Source organism: Mobula birostris, chromosome X (genome assembly GCF_030028105.1).
Source record: "Mobula birostris isolate sMobBir1 chromosome X, sMobBir1.hap1, whole genome shotgun sequence".
In the NCBI taxonomy this organism is placed as follows: domain Eukaryota; kingdom Metazoa; phylum Chordata; class Chondrichthyes; order Myliobatiformes; family Myliobatidae; genus Mobula; species Mobula birostris.
In genome coordinates, this window is record NC_092402.1 from 60869067 (window position 1) to 60896926 (window position 27860).

The 27860-nt window shown below is 44.2% G+C and overlaps 1 protein-coding gene across 4 annotated transcripts in view; it reads right to left on the minus strand.

The window, feature by feature from the left end:
- Nucleotides 1-22530, minus strand: part of LOC140191921 (formin-like protein 3) — a 182009-nt gene extending 159479 nt beyond the window's left edge. For all 4 annotated transcript variants that reach the window (XR_011883960.1, XM_072249787.1, XM_072249788.1 and 1 more), the window contains exon 1: nt 22053-22530. Coding sequence is in view for 3 of the 4 variants with exons in the window: in XM_072249787.1 (XP_072105888.1) it covers nt 22053-22166 (114 nt within the window). In the remaining variant the exon portion in view is untranslated. The remainder of the gene's footprint in view (nt 1-22052) is intronic.
- Between the last annotated feature and the right edge of the window lie 5330 nt (nt 22531-27860).

Sequence of the window (27860 nt, forward strand, 5' to 3'; positions counted from 1 at the left end):
GGACTGAGATGAGGAAAAATTTCTTCACTGAAAGGGTGGATAATCTCTGTGACCCTCTGCCCTGGAGGACTGTGGGGACTCAGTCACTGAATTTATTCAGTGATGTATTTCTGCCTATTAAGGGACTAGAGGGCTGTGGGGGAAAGTGCAGGGAAATGGCTGGAGGTAGAAGATCAGCAGTGATCATGCTGGAGACAGAGGAGACTGCAGATGTTGAAATAGGGAGCAACAAACAACAATCTGCTGGAGGAACTCAGTGGGTTGAACAGCATCTGTGTGTGTGTGTGTGTGTGTGTGTGTGTGTAGAAATTGTCAACATTTCAGTTTTGCAGGGTTTCATGGTTCCTTCCCGTCATAGATGCTGCTCGACGTGGATGATATTGATAAAAGTAGGACAGACTCAAAGGACCTAATGGCCCACTCCTGTACCTATACTTCTTGTTTGTCTGATAATCCTCACTTTCACGCTACCATCGATCCCATTGCAACTTCTCAAACATGACAAGAAACTCTCTATTTGCCTTTGACAGCTTTTCTCCCTCAACTAGGATGACCAGAGACTTCTTGCAGCTTTCAGTGGGAATTGGGAGGAATCTTGATGTATGCAGAATGACTACCACTTTTTGCAAAATGCTGGAGGAACTCAGCAGATCAGGCAGCATCTATGGGAAAGAGTAAGCAGTCAATGCTTTGGGTCTCAGCCCAGGCAGCTGACCCTGTTTCTGACAGAGGGTTCTCTCTGTTTATTCTGTTTCTCTCTTTCCGAGTGCTTTCAACATTTTCTGCTAAATTTTAGATTTCCAGCATCTCCAGAGTGGTTTTAAGTCAGTGTTGCCTAGACACCAACCTACTGATTTAAGTTAATTGGAAAGAGACCAGAGGAGACAAAAGCTTTTTTTAAACTGCTTTCTCAATGCAGATGCTATGGTCTGCGACAGATTCACTCAAAAGGAGAGGTGGAAGCAGGTTCAAAGAGCCAGCACACTCCTGATGCGCCTTCCCCACTCCTGCTCGCTGTCAGTTGGGTGGGCAAGGCCAAGACCTCCAGGGCCAACTAACCTGCCAAAAGTCACAGATCACACATACAACAGCGTAGTGGGTGAGGTGCTGGGCAGCAGATGATACTTGCTGGATCACATTACAAATAGATGAATTAAAAGCAGGAGTAAACCACTCGGCCCCTCAAGCCTGCCCTGTTGGCATGGCTGATCTAACTGAAAACTCAAAGTTCTACCTTGAGAGTCATTTTCTTGCAGGCATCTACAGGAAAAGAAACACAAACTGTACAAATAAAAAAGTAACCTGAGGACATGAGGTGTAGAGACCTTGAAGCAGTCTGTAGGTTGGAGAATTAGTTGATAGTGGTCTATCCCATCCACCCACAGTAACCTATTACTCCCTTTCATTGTAGGAGACAGCCAGACAGGGTGGGAGATGGCCCAGTGGTGGGGGCCTGGAAGTGGAATGCAGAGAAGCAAACTTACATAATTAATTAATGCCAGAACAAACACTTCTATGCCAATTACACAAGTCAGTCTTAACTGAAGCAGAATGTGAGCTCTTCTCATTTCACATGGGGAGATTGGAGAAACCATGTACACCAGCAGGGAAAAGAGCTTTAATCCCCTTCGCCCACCAGCTGAGAACTGCACCCACCCCAAGTGGAAATCTGGACACTCCATCCCAGCTTCCCGCAGTCACAGGGCCCCCCCCCAGCCTCATCACTGGATTGCTGGACGCACTAGAGGGTGGTTTGCCGCAGCATCACCTTGCACTGAGTGTGATGTAGACTGTACCTTTAATCAATCAATATTTGGGTCACATAGCAACAATGGCTTCTTCATTTACTCCTGCTGCTATTCTCACCTGTCTCACTGTATGCACAGCAGCCCACATCCTGCCCCAAGCCAAGTCTGCTTGCATAGCCACTCTGCTCGCCAAAACTCCACACCACTGCTCACTAAAAATCAAGCCCTCGCTGATGAATTGCCCTTCCCTCACTGCGGCCTCCCCACCTCTCGAAACTCTCCTGGCAGCACTCACTGCCTGCGCTTTTCAGTCTGGCAGCTGCTGCTCTCTGCACCAACCTGGGTCAAAGGCAGAACGGTCGGCTATCTCACAGTCATTCACATTACAAAAGAAGAATACTTCCTTCAGAAAGAAAGGCAGATTTGCATTTACATGGCACCCATCATGACCTCAGCTCCTGAGAGAGAGCCATGACTGATTTATGGTCTCATTCAAAAGTCTCTGATAGTGCAGTTCTCCATCAGCTCTGAGGAGCCCCTGGGAACACCACAGTAGGCTGGGTTTGGCCTGGAACAAGCTGCTGTAGTGCAGGGATGGGTGCATTGCCTGTTGAGCCACTGTAACCAGCTTTGCTCCTCCAAGAGGACCCCAACCTTGTCATAGGGTTTGGAGGATTGTGTGCCTCAATGACTCGGAGACCTATGTTGGCTGGAGTCAGGGCTTTATGCTTTGGCTCTTGGTCGGGTCACCCATGCCACACAGGTCAAAGGGTAGAGGCCAGACTAAGGTTGGTCCACCACTCCTCCAGGTTCAGGGGTTCAGCTCAACCCTGACTGGTCAAACAAAACTGTTACAGAAACAGCAATGAAGAATCCTTCTACATCTGAGTGCGACGGTATTACTGAGTCTCCGCCCAGAACTTGCACGACTGACAGTAGTGAAAACTGACAGGAAGCTACTGACACGATGAAGGAAGCCGTGAACACCGCCAGAGATGGAGGACTTTCATTGCTGCCCGAAACGCCAACAGCATAACGGGCAAAAGAAGAAACAGCTTTGCTAAATGGGCTTCTCGTGACTCCCTCACCAATCACATTTTCCAGGCGTGAAGCTGCTCTGTTTGGCAGACAGAAATGATCCTCTCACATTATTTTAGGGCAACACTGTGGCACAACTCCATGATCTCAATTGCCAGCTGTAAACGGATCCTACTGTAACTAGGTGTTAGAAGAATTTCAGGGGTGTGAAAGAATGGGTTACAGGTAAGTTAGTGGAGGTGTGATTGCTCTATCAACCAGCAAGGATCTGGTAGGTTGAATGGCCTCCCACTTTTTTTCATCTGAGAAGCCAACAAAGGGACCAAGAAGTTCCACAACTGCAAGACTGATCAAGGATTAACCATAAATTCAATGCAGCAGTCAGCTAGCTGAATGCAGATAGTAAAGTGAAGGAGAAGATGAAAATATGGGGGCTGTGTGTGAAATACGTTCATTTAAAAAAAGGGATTTGTTTGTGTCATGACTGACTGGGACACAAAGGCTGATCAATCAGCCTTTTGAAGGAAAGTTCACCGAGGAGGTGGGAAAGTGCAGCACAAAATAAGGCGGAAAGCTATTTCACCAAATGTCAGACACATTTAAATGCTGCCTGCGCAGTTAATGCCAGAGTGTTACTTCATGCAAAAGTAGGGAGGCTCTCACTGAATGTCATTTGGGCTGGTTGCAAGCAGTAAAGCAAAGTGGGGGATGATAGTCGCTGGAAACAGAGTTGGAATTTACAGATGGGGGAAAGGGGGGATGTTGGTGCTAGTGGAAAACATTACCTCAGCAACATCAGACACAACTGTGCTTTGACCATCAACATCTTCAGGCAGGCCTGTCACTGCATGAGCAGCCCGAGTGGCTGCTCGGGGCAGGAGCTACGAGCTTCCTGTGGAAGTGAGGGGCTTCACACCTTGTGGAGCAAGGCATGAGGAGCGTGGCTGGGGACCCAAGAGTCTAAAGAGCCTTTGGGTTTTGCATCGATCTGCTCATCTTGTTGAAGTTGTCAACAGGGGCATTAGAAACAGAATCAGCCCCCAAGGCCTGCAAGTATGCCAGTCTTTGTTCTCAGACTGTTTTCCAGTGTTGTCCTGTTAGGATTCTCCAAACTGTGCACTATCAGTTGTGGAGAGTGTGTGAGGCCTGGATTTAAGCCCTGTTACAAGTGGTCTACCAATGCCCAGCTTGTGAGACTGGGCAACAAGAAATGGATGGATTATTTTTCATTTTAAGTTCATTTTCTGGGATGTCCACATTAGTGGCAAGGCCCTCTTCATTGTCCATATGCAATTACCCTTGAGAATGTGATAGTGAGCTCCCTTCAATGGGCTGGACATCCTCCTTTAGTCCTGCGATTGGACAGCGAGGAGCGGCCTGGTGCTGAACAGCCACTGGACTGCATCCCAAGACTCAATACAGAGCCTGGCAGTCTGTGACATGATCATGCAACAGGCTCAGGTTTTGTGTCAGAAAAAAACAATCCATAAACCCCCAGGCTTGGGTCAGATTGGATTTTACAGTTATACCCAAGCAAACTTCTTTAGTAGCTTCAGGGGAAGGTTGGTGGTGGTGGGCCAAACAAGGTGAACATCTCTACAAGGAATGTTCAGCAAGAGGTTCCACAAGTGACACCCTGCTAACCGTCACTTTAAGTTAAGTTCAATCTGTGAATTCTCAGTTGCCTGGATGATAATCAGACTTATTAGCTCTTAGACAGGGGTATGACAGAATTAAGACATAGAGCCTTCTTGGTGCATTTGGCTATATCAAATTCAAGTAGTTGTTGGACTGCACAGGAGACAGGTGTTGCCATGACTGTGTAAGAAAGCTGGTCAATTTCAATGGATGGAAACCCGAGGCTCTACGTAGCAGATGAGGTCATGTTACACTAAGTTTAGGTGATTACCAAATTTAACATCTAGAGTACTGGAATTCTGCTAGTTGAAACATACAAGATTTCCTGTGGTGCCTGCTGCCATCCCCAAACTACTGAAGAGGATAAAGCTAGGGACGTAAATCAAAATTTCTTATTTAAAAATCAAATATTTTTTATATATCAACTATTTCCTAAATGCAGTTTCCCACACAAAGGATAGGCGAATACGTATAGTAAGTATCAAAAATTGCATTTTGGACTTCTCAAATAAAAGGGGAAAAGCCTTGGATCAGTCATTTGCAAAATATAGAAGGTGACTCAGTGTCAGCTCACATGCCCTGTTGATTAATTCAGCTCCGGTTCAGTACATGGACTCCCTAAGCCATGACAACATTGACAGCAGCCCATGCCAAGCCCAGGGAAACTCAGTGCATGCTCGAGAACACAGCACCTTGTTAATGGATTCAACTTCTGGATGCAACACAAAATTCAACAATTTCAGGTCATGATTTTGCTGCCAAATTAGCAGCTCCCCTAGACCCATATCTCACTGCTTTTTCCGTACCATTCCCACCCTCTTTCACCTTGCTCCATCACCCGTTCCTATCCAATCTAACAAAATTTCACGACACGAAGTTAACAAATTTCACGACACATGCCGGTGACAACAAACCCGATTCTGGTTCTGACCTCTCCTGCCTTCATAGTTTTGATACAAGATCACCAAGCAGTATTGTTAGCTCCTTTTCCTTCTCTCTCCACAAGTGCAGCCTGACATGTTGGCTGCTTCTGGCATTTTATTTCAGATTTTACGCAACTAGTGCTTCGTATCACAGTTCCCTCCATCCTCTCCTATTCACCTTCTCCTGTTGAAACGTCTTGCAGACTGATCAGCTGTGATTAACCAGCCTACATCAGCCTTTCTCGGCCAGTACCTCCACCACTATTACAAACACGCCCTTTGTTCCCTCCGTCCTTCCCCCTTCTCCACAACTTGTAGACACAGCTCGACACATCACGAAAACCAGCCTTCCTCCACGGACCCTGGCTACATTTCCCACTGTCTCAGTATGGTAGCCAGCATAATCAAAGACCCCACCCACCCCGGACATTCTCTCTTCTCCTTTCTCGCTCCCAATTGAGCAGAAGATACAAAAGCCTGAAAGCAAGTACCACCAGCATCAAGGACAGCTTTTATCCGTCTGTTATAAAACTATTGAAAAGTCCCCAAAGTATGATGCATTGAACTCAAGACCTCACAATCCACTTTGTTTTGTGGCCCTCACATCTTATTATCTGGTAGCATTGCAGTTTCTCCATAGCTAATGTACAACACCTTATTCTGCACTCTGTTATTGTTTTACCTCAATGTATTGTTGTAGTGAACTGATCTGTATGAAAGCTATGCATGGCGAGTTTTTCACTGTACCTCAGTACAATAATAAATCAATTCACCAATTTAAAACACATATTTGATATTCCCCATTCTGATGAAGGGTCATTGACCTGAAGGATTTGCTCTGTTTTCGTCTCCACAAATAACTGCCCAAATGCTGACTATCGCTGATGCTTCCTATTTTCATTTCAGCTGTTGTATTGCCACTTGCTTCCCATTGGTTTGCTCCCCTCCCTTCTTTCCCTGCTTGGTACAACCAGATCTTGCCTGTTCCTGCTTTGGACAAAGGATAATTGACCTGAGGTAAGACCATAGGAGCCGAATAAGGTCATTTGGCCCATCAAGTCTGGTCTGTTGTTCAAACATGGCTGACTTATTCTCCCTCTCAACCTCATTTCTTCTGCTTTCTGTTAGCTGGTTTCTTCTCCACAGGTGCTGCCTGACTTGTTGAGAATTTCCAATGGTTCCTTGTTTGATTATCTTAGATTCCTGCTCAGTTTATTGTGGATCTCCTGATTTCAGACAAAAGTTAATAACTGCCCTGGGCGTGTGTGCCCATACAGTCCATGAGAGGAGAGAGGGGGAATTATTCTACAATCCCAATTACTTTGGCTTTCAAATCCTTCCAGTCTTGTAAAACTTGTAAAATTAGTCAGCTCTGTCATGGGTACCAGCCTCGGGAGTATCCAAAACGTTGTTGTTGGTCTGTCAGAGATAGGTGCTGCACAGTAGACATAAAGTGAGGACAAGACTTTGATGGGGTGCATTGTGTGCCCAAATAGTCAACCAACACCTAGCCTCATGGTCAAATTGAGAGAACAGTCATTTCAAACAGGTGGAGGGAGCTACAGTCCTTTATGGCACCAACCTCCTGGATCCTGTATGTCAAAAAGCTTTGGGGAGAGAATTGGGTGGGGTGAAAAAACTTAACTGATGGACATGCTCAACGTCTTACAAGTTGCATACACCCCATTTACTTGTCATTGCAGGAGTTTATGTTTTTTTAAAGCATAAAACCTAACAACTCCACACATATCCCTCCGGTTAAGACCTGAAGGTGCTCCCACAGCACTTGGGGAGGCAATTCAGGATCTAGACCCAGTGATGATGGAGGAATGGTGATGTATCTTCAAGTCAGGATGGTGAGCTACTTGGAGGGCAACCTGCAGGTGGTAGTATAACCATGCCCTTGTCATTCATAGTAGAGTTTGCAATTTTGCAAGATGTTGTCGAAGTAGCCTGAGCTAGTAACTGTAGTGCATTTTGAAGATGGCATACACTGCAGACACTGTACGTCTGTGATAGAGGGAGGGAGTGTTTAGGGTGGTAGATGGGACGTCAAAAAAAAAGAAAGATGTTTTATCCTGGATGGTATTGAGCTTCTTGACAGCTGGACCACTTCATCTTGGATGGTGTTATCTATAGCATGCCACATTCTTTGTAAGCTTTGTTCCAGTTTGGTTAGACTTGAGTTTAGAAAATAAGGGGTAAAGTTAAACTGTTACCAGTGTTTCAAAATCTCTACTTGTCTACTTTACTTCCTCTGTTTGAATAATGAAGTCGAGAGGACACCATCTTAAAAGAGGAGCCAGACCATTTGGGAGGGAAATTTGGAAGCACCGTTTCATGGAAAATGTCATGGAAATCTGTGTACAATTCCATGCCCTAAAATGGCTTTAGTTGCTTGGAGAGGAGTTCAGGGATCCATTGAAGCTTTCAGGGATGATACTCATTATTCTTTGTTGACTGAAGATATTAAAAGGTATGGAGCAAAGACACTCACCCATGCGAGTGTTGGGCCCGGCCTGCTGGGTTGGATGGAGTGCTTGCCACCCCCAACCCGCTTCTGTCCCAAAGTTCTTATGTGCATCCAGCGTTGGATTTACAGTACAAGCCCAGGAGCATTATCAGATAAATTATGGCACTGGATCATTGAGAAAGATCACCAAGGTTTTCATCCTCAAGGAGGAGATGGAGGCTGAGGCTTTCCAGATCTTGGAGCCTTGGAGGCTGAAGCATGCTGCAGGCCAGAAGTAGAGGAGCACCAAGATCTGAGAGCTGGCCTGCCGAGGAAGAGTTGTGCGAGAAGACAGGACAAGGGTGCAAAGTCAGAGGCCACAGCACAAAAACAGGCCAGATGCCCTAACAAACCTTCGCTGTCATTAAAGCCCCACACTAGCTTCCCCCCATTTTACCCCATCTCATCCTAATAGCACACTCCTCAACTTTCATTTTTATTAAGATATACTTTATTGATTATATATACAGTTCAACACACACAAAATGCTGGAGGAATTGAGCAAGTCAGGCAGCGTCTTTGGAAGGGAATGAACAGTGGAGCTTTGGGCTGAGTGCTTATATATACAGTTCGCACCCCCTCCTTCCTGTCTCTTGCAATCTATGATAATTGTATCGAGCATTCGCTACGGCAACAATTCTGAATACTAAGCTATTTTAGTAAAGATTTCTCCTCAGTGACATCTATTAGTGACTACTTTGTACCTCTAGTCCCTGGTTCCGGTCTTGCCCACAAGCGGAAACATGTCTGTCTCAACCCTACCAAACACCTTCATCATTTTAAAGGTCTCTTGAACAGGATGAGGTTAATTGGAACTCAGCACAATCAAGTGAAAACAAACACAAAGTGCAAGAGTGCACAGCCTCATTCCCTCTGCCGCAGAACCATGCCAGCTTCAGACACAGATGACCCCGGCAGAGCGACTTTCCGAAAGGAAGCCCTGACGTTCAGTTGCAGGAGCACGCCCGTGAGGGAGAGCTGCAGATTTTTAGCTGTTGAGGCAGGATTTGAGGGTGCCCTCGCAGTTTCAGTTTATGTTGACAGGAAGCTGCTGATGGAAAGCTTGTTACTGAACTGATAAGCCAGTGTCCACACATGACAAGATAGACAGCGGTAGAGTTTCTCTTCGTGGTGAGAAGATTGAAGAAATTTAGAAGGCACTTTACACACCCCATAAACCACTTCAGCTGTAAAGGCATCCGAACTCCTGGTAGTGTTTGCAATGCTGGTGAGCGGCACTTCCAGAGTCCGCCCGCGGTAGGGAATTCTGGCAGACTCCAGAAGGGCAGGTTTCACCACTTTTCCTGGTAAAACCTGCCCTCCAACCTCCTTCCTGAACCCACCAACTGAAACGACCCCTGACCCACACTTAGGTCTCGGCCAGAGGCACTGAGCAAAAACAAAGTCACCTGTTTCATAATCCTCCCACGGGCTTTCCAGGCTATTCAACATGGATCTGTACATCATTTCACAAGCTCAGGAAATCCCAAATCTCTTCACAGCCAACAAACCACTTTTTGTATTGGAAAGTCCAGCCACAACTGATGTAGAACGACAGCAGCCAATTTTCTCATATGATAGTGGTTCTGTTCTCTGCTGCCACTACTCCCAAGAGTGTTGAGGGCTGTTCCAGCATGGTGCCAGCATTAATGTCACTTCTCAGGCAGGAGAAATATTCGAGTAGGAGTGGGGAAAGGATCCAGTGTTCACAGACACTGAATGAGATCCTGCTGAGGGCTTTTGGGAAACTTGGGGCAAAATTGATTAGAAGACTTCACTCTTTGAGTTGTGATGTGAAAAATACACAGGTTGGTGTAGGGTTCAAAAGGTCAGGCAGCTCAATGCAAAGTTGATAGCTCAATAGGTCAAAAAGGAAAAGGGGTTCAATTTGTGAGAAACCAGCACCAATCGTAGGTAAAGAGGGAGCTGTTCCATTGGGCTGGGCTCCAGATAAGAATGGGTTTGAGACACGAGAGACAGCAGTTGCTGGAATCTGGAGTAACATGCAATCCGCTGGAAGAACTCTGCAGGTCGAGCAGCATCTATGGAGGAAAAGAACTGTCCATGTGTCTGGTCAAAACCGTGCATCAGAGCCCAGCAGGCTGTTTGTTGCTAAAAATAGGTTGGAACTGGGATCCAGATAAGTTAAATAATAAGCTAGGGCTTGCAACTGAAAAACTTGATGACGGGTTTGGGTTGAAAAATTACAGAAAAGAGAGGATAAGGCTATAGAACAAAGTAACTGCATACAGAATGACAAGAAAGGATAAAGTTTAATTGCAATATTACATACGTAGCTACGTCATATCAAGGAAAACCCTAAAAAGTTAAATTTAAAGGCACCCTATTTGAATGTGAGAAACACAAGAGAGACAAGTTAATCGCATAAGTCAAAATTAATGAATTGGATCTGAGTTGATATAGAAACATGGCTCAAAGGTGACCAAGGCTGGGAAATAGACATGCTAGGGTACTTGACATTTAGAAAGGACAGCTGAAATGGATGAGTCGGGGGTTGGAAGGAAGTTGGAGGGGGGAAACAGGGATATCCCTGATGATAATAAGAGAAGAAAATACATAATGAAAAACAATCTTCGCTTAGGTGAACAGGAACTGGAAACAGTATTGGATAGAAGGAAGTACAACTAGTCAGCATTGATTTGCCTTTATGGTTTACAATAGCAGCAACACAATTATTGAGAGAATTAATTAAGAAATACATTTGAAGCAAATGTGAAGCACAAATAATTGTGAGGGATTGAACCTGGCAAAGCAAATTGGCAAGAGAAGAGTGGATAATAAGTTCATCAGATGAATTTTGGGACAGCCTCCTGGAAGAACACACCACGCAACCAACCACAAACAAGTTATTTCAGATCTAGCCTTGTATGATGTGACAGGGTTAATTAGTAATTTCAGAGTAAGGGATCTTCCCAGAGAAAGTGATCACAAAATGATAAGATTTATTTTTAGTCAGACTGAGGGGGGGGCACAATTTAATTGGAAATTAAGCGGTTTTATCTTAAACAAAGCCAACTGCATAGGCGAATTGACCAAGCTAAATTTGAAGGTTTCCCAGTAGATAAATAAAGGCATATATTGAGAAATATTTAATTAGTGGAGTATATATTTGTTGAAATAAAAGCTCCATAGTGACCTATCTGTAGCTAACTAAGAAGGTTAAATATAGTATTAGGATGAGAAGAAAAGGTTTATAACGTTGCTCGGAAAAGTAAATGTGAAGTCTGGGAGAGAATGTGAAAGCAGCCAAGGCTGACCAAAATATTTTTTAAAAGATGGATATTGAGAGTGGATTGTTAAGACATTTAAAAAAGTAAAATCTCCAATTATGTAAAAAGAGAAAAATCTTAAGAAACGAAAAGGTGGGCGAAATTATATATGTGAAATAAAGAAACTGTTGAAGCATCAAAAAGTTATCTTTTATTGTGACTTCATTCAATGAAGAGAGCAGAAATAATGTCTAATCACAGTGAGGAACTTAATTGAAGTCTGCAGAGGGAACTTAAGGGAATATAAGATGACAATCCCCAATATCTGACAGCTTGTGTTCCAGAATTCTAAAGGGGTGGTTGCAAAGCTACGAAATGCATTGGTGATGATAATCTAAAATTCCATAGCTTCTGGAACAATCCCAGCAGACTAGAAGGTGGCAATGATATTCAAGAAAGGCGGGTGTGACAAAATAGGAAATATTAGCCAATTACTCTAACATTAATTGGAGGCAAAATGCTGGAATTCATTATCAGTTACCTGATAAAGAGGCTCATGGAAAACAGATGCCGGAAATCTGAACTAAAGAACAGAAAATGCTGAAAACACTGAGCAGGTCAGACAGCAGCTGCGGACAAAAAAAACAATAATGTTGCTTTGACCTGCAGCATTGACTCTGTTTCTCTTTCCACAGATGCTGCCTGACCTGCTCAGTGCTTCCAACATCTTCTGTTTTTATTCTTGATAATGTGCCGTTTAAAAAATTGTAACATGATGAAAAGAGGGTGAACAAGTTTTAACGAAAGGGAAATGGTATTTGACAAATCTTAAGAGGCTGTGACCAGTAGTGGAGATAAAAGGGAAACCAGTGAATGTAAATTTGGATTTTAAGAAGCCATTTGAGATAAGATTATTACTAAAACCAGGGACCATAGGGTTGACAAAATTACATTAGCACAGATAGAGGATTAGCTAAAAATGGCAGAACTAAATAGGAATAAGATTTAAGCCAGTTCTGATGAAGGGTTTCGGCCCGAAATACTGACTGCTTATTCCTCTCCATAGGTGCTGCCTGACCTGCTGGGTTCCTCCAGCACTGTGTGCGTGTTGCTCTGGATTTCCGGTATCTGCAGAATCTTGTGTTTAAGATAAAGATTTTTTTTTTCTGATTGGTCTGCTGTCACGAATGGGGCGCCACAGGAAATTATCAAAGGCTTGTGCTATTTACAATCTACACAAATGACGACTGAAGGTTACAGAATCCATTAAGTTGCTGATGATGCAAATCTAAGTTGAAAAGTGAGCTGTAAGGACACAAATGTCTGCACAGGGATTTAAACAAATTAAATGAGTAGGCGAGAAGATGCAGTATAGTGGGTGAGATTATCCATTTTACTGGGAAGAATTGAACAGCATTTTTTTTTGAATGGTGAGATATTATAAATGTTTGTGTTCAAGGGGATCTAGGTAGCCTACTTCATAAATGCTGAAGATAAATATACGGGTAGAGCAAACAATGAAGAGGTAGGACAGTAAGGAGGTCTTGCTAAGATTACACAGAATTTTGGTGCAGCCACATTTTAAGAACTGTGTGCAGTTTTGGTCTCCGTGCTGGAGGAGGGATACACTGGCACTGAAGTCAGTAGGGTAGAGAATCACTGGATTGAGGACTTGTTCTATGAAAATCTATCAAGTAGGATTGGTCTCTGCTATCTATGAATCGGGGGAACCCAAGGTGATCCCATGGAAAGATACAAGGCTCTGCGTGGAACTGAGAGGGTAGGTGAAGAAAGACTGCCTCTGTTGGCTGGAGAGTCTGGAGGAATCACTACCTTGGGATGAGAGGACGAACATTTCAAATGGAAATGAGGAGAAACTTCTTCATGCAGATGGTCAGGAATCGCTTCCTCCAGAGTGCTGTGGATGCTCGAAGCGAAGGCTCATAGATATCATTGAATCAGATTCAAGGAGCCATAATAGACTATGCCTGCTATTATTTTTCAGGAAGCTCCCATAAACAGCGGTGAGATAATAACAAAATAATAACTTGCAGTGATGTTGATTAAGGAATCGATACTGAACAGGAGAAAAAAATGAATCACCTGTTACTCAAAATAATGTCAAATGATCTTTTACATCTATCTAATTGGACATAAGGGTCTTGGTTCAAAGTATCATTTGAATGATATTCCTTCCAGACAATATAGCCAATGATACAGTAAATAACTGGAATGCACTTGAATTAATTAACCTCTTGGAACAGTGGAAAGCTGGTTGCCAATTTGGACTGGGGTGACTGCCTAGATTTCGTGCTCAAGCCTCAGTAGCAAAAAATAAACCTAGAGCCCTTTGACTCATGGAGAGTTGCCAGGTGAACCACAGCTGACAGTTGGACTCATGTGCCAGCAGGAATCTAAATGAAGGGAAGGGGTTGGAGAGGAACACAACCAAACCTGATTTTATACATTCAACAGCATCAGGAGTCAGTGCAGCAGGAAACATGGCTGAGGCTTATTCCCCTATACCTCTGACTATGGGGTGTATCACACCGGCCTGAGAAGCATTTTTGTGGAGATCAGTTGCATGACAGCAATCCATAACTAAACCTTGCTGCTCCAAAGGCTCTGCTCAATTCAAGTAAAATGACAATGCAGCGATCAAGAACAGCATTCTTTGCTTATGAAATCACTTACGCTAAATCATAATACAATTGGAAATAAGTAGATTCTACCCCAATAGAGAGCAGCTCCATTGCTGCTCTGGTGGAGAGCATCACATGTAAAAGGGAGTTTCTACTTGTCCGCTGCGTTAGGATCGAAATAGATACAACAGCCTGCAGTTAGGTGTGCATTGCACTTGCTCCTTCGGAGATCCAGTTATCACACCTAGTCTTGAAAGCTGGTAATATCTTCTGCCTCAACCACTAACCTGGGGAGTGAATGCCCACAGACGCTGAGTGCTCTGTGCGCAGAAGTTTCTCCCGCTGCCAACTCTCTTCTATTTCATCTTGGATGCGGAGTCACTAATTCTAGAAGGCTCAACTTCTGAATGCTATCTGCTTCTTCCTCCGCTGACCCGCCCTTTCACCGCTTTAAAATACTCAATCACATACACAGAACCAAATTATTCTGTGACCATTGGATCAATTGCCCCATGACACTGAAATCAATATGTCTAGAGTAACTGAAAGAATCCTTCAGTGACCAGGATGTGGATAGGAGTTGGAAGAACAAGATAAAGGCAGCTTGTATGTAGCATGAATATCCTACAAAATTCAACATAGTTCACTGAATATTAATATTTTATTGAGATACCACACTGAAGAGGCTCTTCCAGCCCTTCGAGTCACACCATCCAGCAATCCCCTGATTTAATCCTAGCCTAATCACGGGACAATTTACAATGACCAATTAACTGACCAACTAGTACGTCTTTGGACTGTGGGAGGAAGCCGGAGAACCCAGAGCAAACCCACACAGTCACCGGGAGAATGTACAAACTCCTTACAGGCAGCAGTAGGAAATGAACCCAAGTTGCCTGTACTGCAAAGTGTTGTGCCAGCACTCTCTGTGAGGAGTCTGTATGTTCTCACCATGACTGTGTGGGTTTCCTCCGGGTGCTCCAGTTTCCTCCCACAGTTCAAAGACATACCGGTTGGTAGGTTAATTGGTCATTGTCAATTGTCCCGTGATTAGGGTAGGGTTAAATCAGGATAGCTGGCTGGCACGGAAGGGCCTATTTTGTACTGTATCTCATAAATGAATAAATATACCACTGTTGACTTAGAATATTCAATATGCTTTGGGCAATATTTACACTGGAGATTGATGAACCTAGAATGATAAAATTATTCAAGTGAAACCTCCACCTTCACCAGTATTTGAATGTTTGTTAAGGCTGCTCTGGGGCCTGATCACATGACCACACAGAAGAAAAACATTCACTTTTATGGAGCAAACAAATCTGACACAGCTGCCCCAGCAATTGAAATCTAATAGAGGTGGGCGGGGGAGGGATCACTCCATTGTCCCAATGTCTGTCCCAACATTCGATTAGATCATAACTCATTTGTACCATTAATCCACTTTGGTGACCCTTACATAACAAAAAATAAGGCAGCTCTTAACTGAACCACGCGAATTGAACACAGGATCACACAAGCACCCATATTTTCACACCAACCGTTTTGGAGGACTGATGGGGGGGGCGGGGGGTGGCTGGGGGAGAAGTTTCCAAGTTTTTCATTATCCTTTGTGTGAAGAATCACTTCATCCCAAACAGCAAAAATCAGGCTGCTCCATCTTTATTCTGGATGTCCACCCTCTCTCGAGGAAATGGTTGCTCTTTACCTACCCTATCTAATCCTTAAAATCGTTTTAGCACCCAAGTTATAACAGCACTCAAGAGAATAAACACAATGTGGTGCCTAAACTACTCACTTTCCCAGATCTTGCATTCTTCACCTCGAGGGGGAAATCAAACAAAAAACACCCACTCCTCTCTCATAGGAAACACCTGCATTTGTCGTCAAAACTACTTTCTGACATGTGATGGCTTTTTAGCCAATCATAATTAAAAAGACAGATTTCTTATAGTACTTTCAAGGAGGCCCCAAAGTGCTTGACAGTCACTGAAATATGTTTAAAATGTTGCAAGAGATGCAGCAGGAAATTTGCACTCAGCAAGCATTCTGCAGTGTGCCATGGACCACAAAATCTGACTTTTTTTTCTGATTTTAATTGAGGATCAGCATTTCCCATAATAACGTATTGTCATACAGCACAGAAATGGACACCTCGGCCCACCAAGTATCCATCTGTACCAATCCCATTTACCATTATATGGCCTGAGGCCTTAGCGATTCAGGTACTTGTCCAGGTACCTCTTAAACACTGTGAGAATCTCTGTCCCACCACATCCACATGAGAGAGCAGAAGGGACCTTGGTTTAATGCCTCACCGAACAGTGCAGCACTTCTGCACCATTACACTATGGAGTCAGCATGGACTGTTGTGCACAGATCTCCGGAGGTGAGTCCTGCGCAGAGCCGCAACTGACAACAAAATCAATGCAAATCAACCACAAAACTGCCCATCTTCCCAGGCATTTACATGGCTCAACAGATGGGTTATGCCAACTGGGTTTGGCAGTTCATAACACTCCCAAGACACAGAAAGGAACCACAATGCAAAAAAATTTACCCAAAGATTGAACCTTTGACTTTGGCCAAGAGTTGGAAAATAATTGCCCAAAGTGAGATTGGTTGCAAAGAAACAGCGGAAATTGCTTCCAAGCATGTGCAAAATTCAGCTGGGCTGTGTGTATATGCATGGGATACCAAATGAATTGTCTGCTGCGGATGAGAGACATGTACAGTGAGGCATGCAGGTCACTTCATCATCCAGCACCCCAAACAAAGTAATTTCAAATGCAACTAGCTTATCAGTGCCCAGACAGACCCCTTTTTTAACAAGGTGATCTCTCAGGCTGTGAGTGAATAGCCTCTTTTGAAGACTTCAACAAAGGTAACCCATTATTCCAAGAAACAACATACCCTTTTACAAACCTTTTCTGTAACAGACTTACATTGGTTTGTATTAGTTCATCTGGAGAAGAGTTAGCCCATTCTGCAACAATCAGACAGGATGATTTCCTCCACCTGTTGTGCTAATCTCATTAAAATGTGGCTAGTGCTCTCCAGTGTCAGTTAAAACAACAAAAACAGACATTTTATATTTCCATAGCAACACACACAAAATGCTGGAAGAACTCAACAGCTTAGGCATCATCATTGGAAATTAGAAAACTGTTAATGTTTCTGGCCAAGACCCTTCATCAGGGCTGGAAAGGAAGGGGGGAGGGGAAGGAGAACAAGTCAGAAGGTGATAGGTGAAGCCAGGTGGGTTGGGGAGTGGGGGATGAAGTAAGAAGCTGGGAGGTGATGGGTGGAAAAGATGAAGGGCTGGAGAAGAAAGAATCTGATAGGAAAGGAGAGTGGACCAAGGAAAAAAGGGAAGGGGGGGCACCGGGGGAGGTGATAGGCAGGTGAGGGGAAGAGGCAAGAGGCCAGATTGGGGAATTGATGGGGAGACAAGGGGGAATGGAAAATTATCAGAAGTTGTTGAAATTGATGTTCATGCCATCAGGTTGGAGACGACCCAAACGGAATACAAGGTGTTGCTCCTCCAACCTGAGAGTGGCGTCATCGAGGCAGAAGCGGAGGTCATGGGCTGACATGTCAGAAGGAGAATGGGGATAGGAATTTCAATGGTTGTCCACCAGGAAATTCTGCTTTTTGCAGGTGGAGTGCAGGAGCTTGACATAGCAGTCTTCCATTCCATGTCGGGTCCGACCACTGTAAGGGAGACTGCATCAGGAGCACCAGGTACAGTAGATGACCCCAACAGATACATAGGTGAAGTGTTGCCTCACCTGGAAGGACTGTTTGGGGCCCTGTATGGAGGTGAGGGAGGAGGTGAATGGACAGGTGTAACATTTTGGTTACTTGTAGGGATAAGTGCCACGAGGGAGATAAGTGAGGAGGTAAGAACCAGGAGGGTGATGTGGAGATATTTCCACATTTTCTTTGGGTATATTTCCTGGTGGCCAACCACTTAAATTCCTATCGCCATTCTCCTTCTGACATGTCGGCCTATGACTTCCTCTTCTGCCATGATGAGGTCACTCTCAGGTTCAAAGAACAACACTTCATATTCCATCTAGGTAGCCTCCAACTTCCAATAATTTTCCCCCTCCCCCTTCTCTCTTCTTCAATTCCCCAATCTGGCCTCTCACCTCTTCTCCTCACTTGTCGATTACCTCCCCCCAGTGCCCCATCTTCTTCCCTTTCTCCCATCGTCCACTCTTCTTTCCTATCAGATTCTGTCTTCTCCATCCCTTTACCTTTTCCACCTATCACCTCCCAGCTTCTCACTTCTCCCCCTCCCCCACCCACCTCGTTTCACCTATCACCTCGGACTTGCCTTCCTTCCCCTCCCCCACCACCTTATTCTGGAATCTTCCCCCTCCCTTTCCAGTCCTGATGAAGGGTCTCAGCCCAAAACATCAACTGTTTATTAATTTCAGTTCACAGAACAAAGTCATTCCCCCACTAACCTTCTCTATAAACTATTTCCCCCACATTCCCAACAACTCCACCTAGATTCTATCACTCACCTACACACTAGGGAAAGTGTACAGTGGCTCATTAACACGTAACTTTGGGAACATGGAAGGGGAACCTATATTGTCACAGGGAGAACCTGTAAACTCCAAACAAACACTGGAGGTTAGACTCTAACCAGTGGCCCTAGAGCTTCGAGGCAGAAGCTGTGTGCCACCTATTTGCATTTATATAGCATCTGCTCCAATAACCAAACGGTTTCACAGTCAGTGCAGGAAAAATGGCAATTGATTCAGGCACAGCAAGCTCCCACAAATAGAAATGTGACCGAGTAATCTGATTTAATGATCCTGGCTTGTGGAACAAATATTGGCTGGAACTTTGGGGAGAACTTCCATATCTTTTCACTAAAATTTCATGGGATCTTTTCTGTCAGCTGAAAAGTGTTGCTTTAGTGTACATTTTCATTCTACTGTTTATACATTCAACTGAGTCATACTCCATCAGTGATGGGATGGCACATTGATGTGGAAAGCTATGGTTTGGGACTGCAAACCACAGTGATGAGATCAGTGGTACTGAACCTCAACAGAGAGTGAGTAGATTTAAAGTTTGTGTGAGAGACAAAGAATGGGAGGAATGGGGCAGGTGAAATTGTTCCCCTAGGAGCTGACATGGACACAATGGCCTTCTTCTGTGAAATGAGAGTAAGATGTGTCACCCAGTAAACTTTCAGGTTTGACACCTTCCTTCCCCATAACTTCTAGCCCAATGGCTTGTCGCAACTATTGTGATACCAGGAGCCCTATAACTGCCCCCTGAGCTGAAAGGGAAAAGATATATAGGCCCCCATTTATGTTCACTGTTGGCTGTGAAACTTTGACTTGGGAATTTTCTCCCTAAACTACTCTACCTTTCTAACATTCCTTGAGATCTACCTCCACCTCTCTAATACATGGCTAGGCACCAGATTTTGGCAGGCAAAACTTAGGGATGGTTAGGATGTTGTACAGATGAAAGTTTATACAAAATAAACAAAACCCAGTTCACTAACCTCACATGAAATCACTAACATCACAGAGTTGGGCTAGGCTATTGAAAGAATATAAAGCAGCTTAACCTGACTAAGAATTAGATTCCACTCTTGCTTAATGCAAGAATTCAAATCTGTTCAAAGCCCAAGTGTGTTAAATAGCCCCAATACAACAGCATAGACCTAGTAATTATCAAGCTTTCGAAACTCGACACAATAGATGACAGGCCCTTGAGCTGGATCCCACCCCAACTCTCAGGTCTTTAAGCGCTAGAGTAGAAAACAAGGGAGAAGCCAAAGTTTCCTAAATGCTCTAGTGTGACCTCCAATCCCTGGCAGTCATTTGCTTCAAGGTTGGGGGGGGGGGGAGGAGAAAGAAAGGGTTAAACTTTAAGATTCACTGGGTAGCACATCTTTCTCACTCACTAATAATGACACAGAAAGAGGCCATTTGACTCATCTGATCTATGCCAGCTCCCGGGGGACAATTTCATCTGTGTTACATAATATTCACCTAAAATCATGGAGCGTTACTGGTCCCATATAAGGCCAAAACTAAAAAGCTAGCTTCCTCATTTCTTGCACCCTCTGCTGTCCATCACCAACTTACTACCTAATCCTTTCAACATAGCCAACAGTCCTGTGAGCTTCACAAGCATGTTATCAGATAGAAAGCAACACCAATCCAAAGGGGCAAGCGTTTGATGCTGGAGCAATTCAGGAGGTCAGACAACATCTGTGGTGGAACATTTTGGAATGAGGTCCTTCATTTGAACTGATGAAGGGTCTTGACCCAAAACATTGCCTGTCCCTTTCCCTCCACAGATTCTGCTTGACCTGTTGAGTGCCTAAAGTTTTTCGTGTGTTGCTCCAGATTTCAGCATCTGCAGTCTCTGGTGTCTCCACCAGGCCACGGGAAAGAACTTTAAGGTGGGTGATAAAGATGCAAGTTTTAGAACACATCTTAAACAAACAAGACAGGGGTCAAAAAGTTTAGGGAGGAAATTCCAGAGCTTGGAGCCATTAAATCTGAGGAAGGAGAAAGCAGTTGTAAGTTCTGATGAAGGATCATTGGTCCTGAAATGTTAAATGTTTCTCTCTCCACCAGCTGACCTGCTGAGCGTTTTTTTTTGGCATTTCATTTTTATTTCAGGTTTCCAGTATCTGCAGTTCATTTTTTTTTAGCTATTTTAGGGTAGGAAGTGGCGGAGGGTTGTTGGAATGGGAAGATTAGAGATTGGGGAAGGTGGGGAACGGGGACGCGTGCGGTCAAGACAGGTAACGGAATAATAATTTTGAAGTAAACGCAGTACCACATCAGGAGCCAAAAAAACAATTCCTGGAGGAACTCTGCATCCTGAGATCTGAGTCCTGGTACAGGGCTTCGACGCAAAACATTGACAATCCACCCGCCCCCCCCCACGCCCTCCTCACAGATGCCGCTCCACCAGCTGAGACCCTCCAGCAGATCACTTGTTGCCCCAGGCTCCAGCAGCCACGGTCTTTTTTCTCTGCTGGAGCAACTCATCGGGTCGGGCAGCATCGATATTTCGGGTCAAGACCCTTCATCCGAAACGTCGACTGCCCACTTCCCTCCACGGATGCTGCCCGGCCCGTTGAGTTCCTCCAGCATCTTGCTTTTGTCTCGTTCTAGGTTCCTACATTTGCGGTCTCTTTGCCAGGCGAACTAATCTGGGTACAGAACGGGGCATCGGGCGGCAGCAACAAGCCAGGAGAAGATAATAAACAAACACGCTGAATATTCCCTTGGCGATGGCAATCGCAGCATTTCATCATCAACGTACCCCCGACCCCTCCTAGACCAAAGCACCTTTCACCCCTCTTCTTCCCCACCCACAGAACTACGGAAGATGAACAGACTGCATCAACAAAAGGAGTGGAATCGAAGCGAACGACCCATCAGCGCATCTCGGCTGCTTCGCTGTTACACTCATCTGCCATCTGTTACTGTGCTCAACACTTGTCCCAGCGAGGTCCGGCCGTGACCACTTTGTTACGGAGTTGAGATTATACCCAAATGCAGGAACGTGCAGTATTCGGATTTCTTTCTAAAAAGACTCTGCGGAACTCGGTATTTACAACACCGAGGAGAGTGGCGGAGGGAGGGAGCAGAAATTTATTTCACAAGGAGCTAAAAATCTCTTTAAGATTGCAGGCTTCTTAGTGCCTCTCCGCCCCCAAAACAATAACAAGCCACCTCCTCCGGTCTGTGCCCTGATTGCAACTTTTTAAAGCAAGCAGATTACACTTATTAAACATACTTTCAGTTCAACCCAAACTCTTTCCCCTAAGACCCTCGGTTATTAAACTGTGTCCCTGCGGGAGGCAGGGAAGGGGTGGGAATGAGAAGGAAGCAAATTACACAGATAGCGGATAGCTTGTTGTCCTCTCCTTTCCGACATCTGCATTCCGTGACTGTAAAGTGAACTGTCAGCCGTCTGAATAAGACTTAGCTTCCAAGTGTAAGTGAGGAGCTGAGATATACACACGCTAATTACCCGAGTTCAGTCATGTAACTTGAAACGCGCCGTGGTGACAGCGCCGTTTGTCTGCATCGGTTCCCAGTAAAACGCAGCGAAAATAATCCCTTTCCCTTTAATTCACTAGAAAATGGTGACCGTTACAGGAGTATAGGGGCGCTGGCGAAGCCAGATTGTTAATTCTTCACCGACTCTGAGGATCGGACGGCAAAATAAACGGCTGATCCAGCGGCGTATTCGAGTTCAAACGGCACCGATGGAGGTCCAGGGGAAGAAAACTGATTAAAAGTCAAAACTCAACTTACCAAAACCATCGCAAACCTCTCCTCCAATTCGCATTGTTCGGGCATTGGCAATTTCAGCGGCATGGTTTGAGCACTCAAATTCGTCTGCACATCCAGACTTCCAGTGTTTCCCATCTCATCCGGGGCAATACAAGAGATTCAAATTCCCCTTTTTGTGTTGAATTCCCCTTGGGGAGGGGGTACAGAGTGGGAGACTCCCAAGAATTGATCTCCCGCAGTGTCCGGTCTGTCCAAAACTTTTCAAAAACTTTGTCCAAACGTTTTCTTCTGGGGGGAAAAACTTGCCAAAATATTTTTTTCTCAAATTTAAAGTTATTTTAACCTTTCCTCGCCGTCCTCAGAATAAATCGGTTTCCAGCAGTTGGAAATTACCCCACAGGAATCATTTCAGCAGCTTTCTGCCTGCCTGCCTAACTCGCTGTGTAGTAAGGACTCTCTAGCTCCATTCATTGTTCAGTGTCAGTTTCTCGCAGCCTCTCTCCGCTGTAAGCAACGAGGGAGCGTGAGCACGCGCCCATTCACTAATTCGGGGGAAAGCTTTATTTCCATTGGTCCGCGCCCGTTGTCAATCATGCTTATGACAAAGAAAGGGACGGGCCAGTGTGACATGCTGAAAATGGAAGTTCCGCTCATTGTATAGAGGATATTCCCTTCTGCCATATTGGTCTCAGGAAGCCTGGAGCACTGTAGGGTATCCCTGCAAGAAAACAATCTGCCCCATTCAGTGCACATTGCTTTAAAAAGAAAAAAAAAATATGCTTCACTGCCCTCTGGTTAAGCAACGCCTCAGATTAAAAATTCTCAAAACATCAAATAATGTTTGAGACGTTCAAGAGGGGAGGCAATATCTGCTGATGGACAAACAGAGTTAACGTTTCACGTAGATGCCCTTTTCAATAGAACTAAAATTCTCACTCCCTCTTTCAAATCCCTACATGGTCTTGCAACTCCCTCTTACTGTAACGTTCCACCTTGCAACCCAGAATCAGGTTTAATATCACTGTCATATGTCATGAGATTTGTTGTTTTGTGGCAGCGTTACAATGCAATATATAATTTAAAAAACTACAAATTACAATAAGAAATACATATATATAGGTTAAATAAGTAGGGCAAAAAGAGAGTGAAAAAGAAAAAAAATCATGTGGTAGTGTATACGGGTTCATTGTCCATTCAGAAATCTGATGGCAGTGGGATAGAAAGTGCTCCTAAAACACTGGGTGGGTGACTTTAGGATCCTGCACCTCCTCCTTAATGGTAGCAATGAAAAGAGGGCATGCCCTAGGTGATGCAGTTCTTAATGATGGATGCCATCTTCTCGAGGCATCGCTCCTTGAAGATGTCCTTGATGCTGGTGAGACTAGTACCCATGATGGAGCTGGATAACCCTTGGAGTTATCCACACTCCTTGGCTCCCAGTCAATCCTGAATTTAATCATTCCACCACCTTCAAACAGCCTTCAGACACTAAGGCCCTAAGATCTAAAACTAACCCCCCCCCAAAAAAAAATCACTGCATCAACCTTTCCTGTAAGAAATTCCTTAAAACATCTAACCAAGTTGTCTGTCCACCTGCCCTGTCCTGTTCGGCTTGTTGCCAAAATTTGTTTGATGACACTCATACGAAGCACTTTGGACTTCTGTTTTCTACATTTTGGTGCCATAGAAATGGACTTTGGTGTTATTTGTCTGGTGTCCTTGTCTCGCTCTCTCCATCATTTGCCTCTAACCATTTACTTGATTATTACTTACTGAAAACCCCTAACATTACCTCCAATTATATTTCTTTTACACTCTCTCTCTCAACTTGCTATGTTTAGTTTGTTGTGTATGTTATGTGTAATTTATGTTAGTTTAAGTTCAAGTTAACTTATGTTTGTAATGCACTGTACTGCTGCTGCAAAAAGCTGGTGTTCATGGCCTTTTCGCTTGTGTACGTATGCCTGTGACAATAAGCTTGAACTTGAAGCATGGTGATAGCTTGGCAGAATGACATTCAGACCATCAAGTTCATGCAAGCTCTTTGTAAAAGCCGTAACCTCTTAAATCTTCCCAGAGACCTTCAATTTCTTTCTTTCCAGCAATTCAATCTATCTCCACTAATCCCCACCCCCAGCTGTGCATTACAGATCTTTAACTACTCACTGTGTAGGAAAAGCACTTTCCTCAAAAAGCTAAGACTTTTTTTTTAGTTCTTTTCCCTTTATCTTCACTTGTTTACTTTCATTTCCCACCCCTCAAACTTCCAGTTACCTCAAGGTTATCACCAGCACAGAAATTCTGAGCCAAGAAGACTGATCCTAAATCACAAGCTGCTAATTGAATTTCCTCCACTCATGCTCTCTACTGCTGACATTGCGTTTCCTTGATCCATTGTGCCTCTGAATGCAGACAATGAAGATATTTTGGCTACTTCTCCTCTTCAAACCCTCCCAACCAATCACAATGCTTACTTGAATCAGCATGAGCATTTCTGGCTGTGGGATTGTGAGTTGTGAGGAGGATGCAAAGAGGCCTCCAGGTGGGATGCACTGGCTGAATGAGTAGGCAAATACATAGCAGAGACATTATAATGTGACTGAATGTGAAGTTATCTCCTACAATAGGGAAGAAACAGGAAGAGATTTTTTTAGATGATGGTGGACTGGGAAAAGTTGAAATACACAGGGATCAAAGTATCCTTGCACAGTTGCCACCGAAGCAGCAAGCAGTGAAGTCAAACGATTTATTGACTTTCATTGCAAGAGGTTTTTTATACAACAGCAAGGATGTGTTGTCTTGGTAAAGCCACAACTGGAATACCTGTTCTGTCACACCTTGAACTGGTCACCAGAGGGAGGCAGAGGTGACAACAACCTCTTCCTGCTCACCTGCCTATTGGGCTAATTATTAGTTCATTGTGCCTTATTTGTAGCTCTATAAGTTCCTTGTATCTTTGCTCAATCTTGGAAGCATCTTTTGTAAGTGAAGCATTGTCTTTGTTTGCAGGAATTGCTAGTTTCTGAAACTCTGGTTAATGTTTTTGACTTTCTGGACCCTCTGTCTGTACCTTGCCTGCTAAGGAATCCAGTAAAGCCTTGTTGGATTTTTTTCCCTCTAATTTCGTGTGACTTTTCTAATGCTAGTTTGACTGTGAGGAGGTCCTGATCACTGACATTGTACGTCTCTTGGCAGGGGACAGGTATCAGGGAAAGAATGAAAAGAGGTGAGCCTTATTATCTGTCACAGACATCAAAGAACAGCTCCAACACCAACCTTGGATGCATCTACCTCAACAATAAATTGTAGTTCAGCGTTTGGTACATCAGTATTGGGGTGGAAGTGACTTGCCTCTAATTCATCAAAAGGAGTTTGTGCCTCGGTCATCCAATGAATATGGGACAGAGCCTTTGGTAAGTGTAGGGATGGGTGTGGAAATTGTGCTGAAGTTGGGAATGAAATACCTATAGAAATTGGCAAAGCTGAGAAACCTTTGCATCTGCTTTAAGGTTATTGGCTGGAATCTTCCCTGACTCCATCTGCATGCCTTCTGGAGAGAAAACATAACCTAGGAAGGAGACTTTGGAAGAATGGAACTCATTTTTCAAGCTTCACAAGTTCTCATAGTTTCTGGTAGACAATTTGAACATGCTGAATGTGCTCCTGGAGAGTGTTTGAAATGATTAGTATATCATCTAGATGCACAAACAAAACTGTTCATCGTTTGCAGAACATTTTTTTTTGAAAGCCTGAAAAACTGTAAGGGGCATTTACCAAGCCAAATGACAAGATGAAATATTCCCAGTGGCTACTAGGGGTGCTGAAGGCTGTCTTCCATTCATCACCACCTCTGCAATGTATCAGATTGTGGGTACTATGCAGATTGAGCTTTGTGAAAATGGTAGCTTTCTGTACAAGCTCAAACACAGATGACATCAATGGGAGAGGATAATTGTTCTTGATGGTAATTTTATTGAGTCCTCAATAGTCAATACAGGGGGAAGAGGCCACTGTCTTTCTTGGGAACAAAAAAAAGCTAGCACTGACTGGTGAGATGGAAGGGTGGGAGAAGCCAGTCTTCAGAGCAAGTTGAATATATTCATCCATGGCCTTGGTTTCTGGAGTGGAGGGAGAATACAACCAACCTCTAGGGGAACAGCACCAAGGAGAGGTTCAGTAGCACAGTTTTATGATCTGTGAGGTGGCAACTCAGTAGCTCACTGTTTACTAAATACCTCTCTCAGATCATGATATTTAGGAGGCAAATGTGTAACAAGATCTAATGACTGGTTGAGTAAGTCACAGGAACTCACCCCTTCAACTGCTGCAGCTGTTTGTTTGTCCACCGGAGCTACTGGGGACACAGGAGAGATGCAGGAATTCAGCTTCCAACAGAGAAGAGATCCAGTGGCCCATGAGAACTGTGGGCCATGAATCCGCAGCCAGGGATAGCCAAGAATCAGAGGGTCTCAGGAGGACTTGAGATACAGAGAAATTGTTTCAAGGTGGGTTTTCCCCTATGATCAAACAAAGAGGCTTTGTTCTGTACTTTATTACTCCAGAGCCAATGGGCTTGCTATCTGTTGCTTGAACCTTCCAGGGTGAAGGACAGGCCTCAACTAGAATGCCCATCTTCTGTGCCAATTCTGTCAAAGTTATCAGCTGCACTGGAGTCCACAAATGAGTCTTCTCATTGGGGTCATTCCATTCATTAAGGCCCTCCAATGCACCCCCCCCCCAGCAAGTTTTTGGCTTTAACTGCTAACTCAGGGCATGAGACATGCAGGTGGCTAGTAGCTCCACAGTAAGACAGCACCTTTTCCTCAGGTGTCAGGCGAGTTCATCCTAACTGCATTGGTTCACTTTCTGGCTGTTGGCTAGAATGGGTAAGTTCAGGAGATAGTGACCTCTGTGACAACGGACTTGGAGTGACACAAGAAGTATGGCAATCTCTCCTCGTGAACACTCATCAATCCAGATGGCCATGGTTAATAGGTTGTGGGCAAGCTATGTTGGTGAAACTTGAAGGCTGCCCCTAGCACAATCCTTGGACTGTGATTGTTAACACAAATAACTAATTTCACTGAATCTTTCAATGCACATTTAACAAATAAAGCTAATCTTTAGATGCCTTGGAGTACTTTTCCAATTTAGATTAGATTATGAAGACATGTAGTCCTCTTTTATTGTCATTTAGTAATGCATGCATTAAGAAGTGATACAATATTTCCTCTGGTGTGATATCACAGAAACACAGGACAGACCAAGACTGAAAAAACTGACAAAACCACATAATTATAACATATAGTTATAACAGTGCAACCATAACTTGATGAAAAAGTCCATGAGCACAGTAAAGTTCAAAGTCTCTCAAATGTCCCACATCTTACGCAGACGGGAGAAGGAAGAAAAACTCTCCCTGCCATGCCGACCACAGTCCGACTCTGAGTCATCCGAAAACTTCGAGCTCTGATCAGCTCTCCGACACCGAGTACTAAGCGCCATTTTTGTCTGAACAATTTCACCTCAACCTCGCTCGCCAACAGCAGGCAAAGCCGGGGATTTTGAGGCCTACCCTCCAAAAGATTCCCAACCATGCAGTAATGACAGCAGCCAACCAGTGTTTCAGAAATTTCTCCAGATGTTCCTCTGTGCTTTCACGTCTGTGTTCATCAAATCAGAATTGTCTGCGGCCCCTATTTAATAGAATTTGTCAATTCTATAGCAACTGAGGTACCTTAAATACTTCAATAATCAGCCTCTGTGCCACCCTTATGTTTGGCTAACATTGTTGGCCTGGGCCACACCTCACCTGTTATGAGTTTGAGT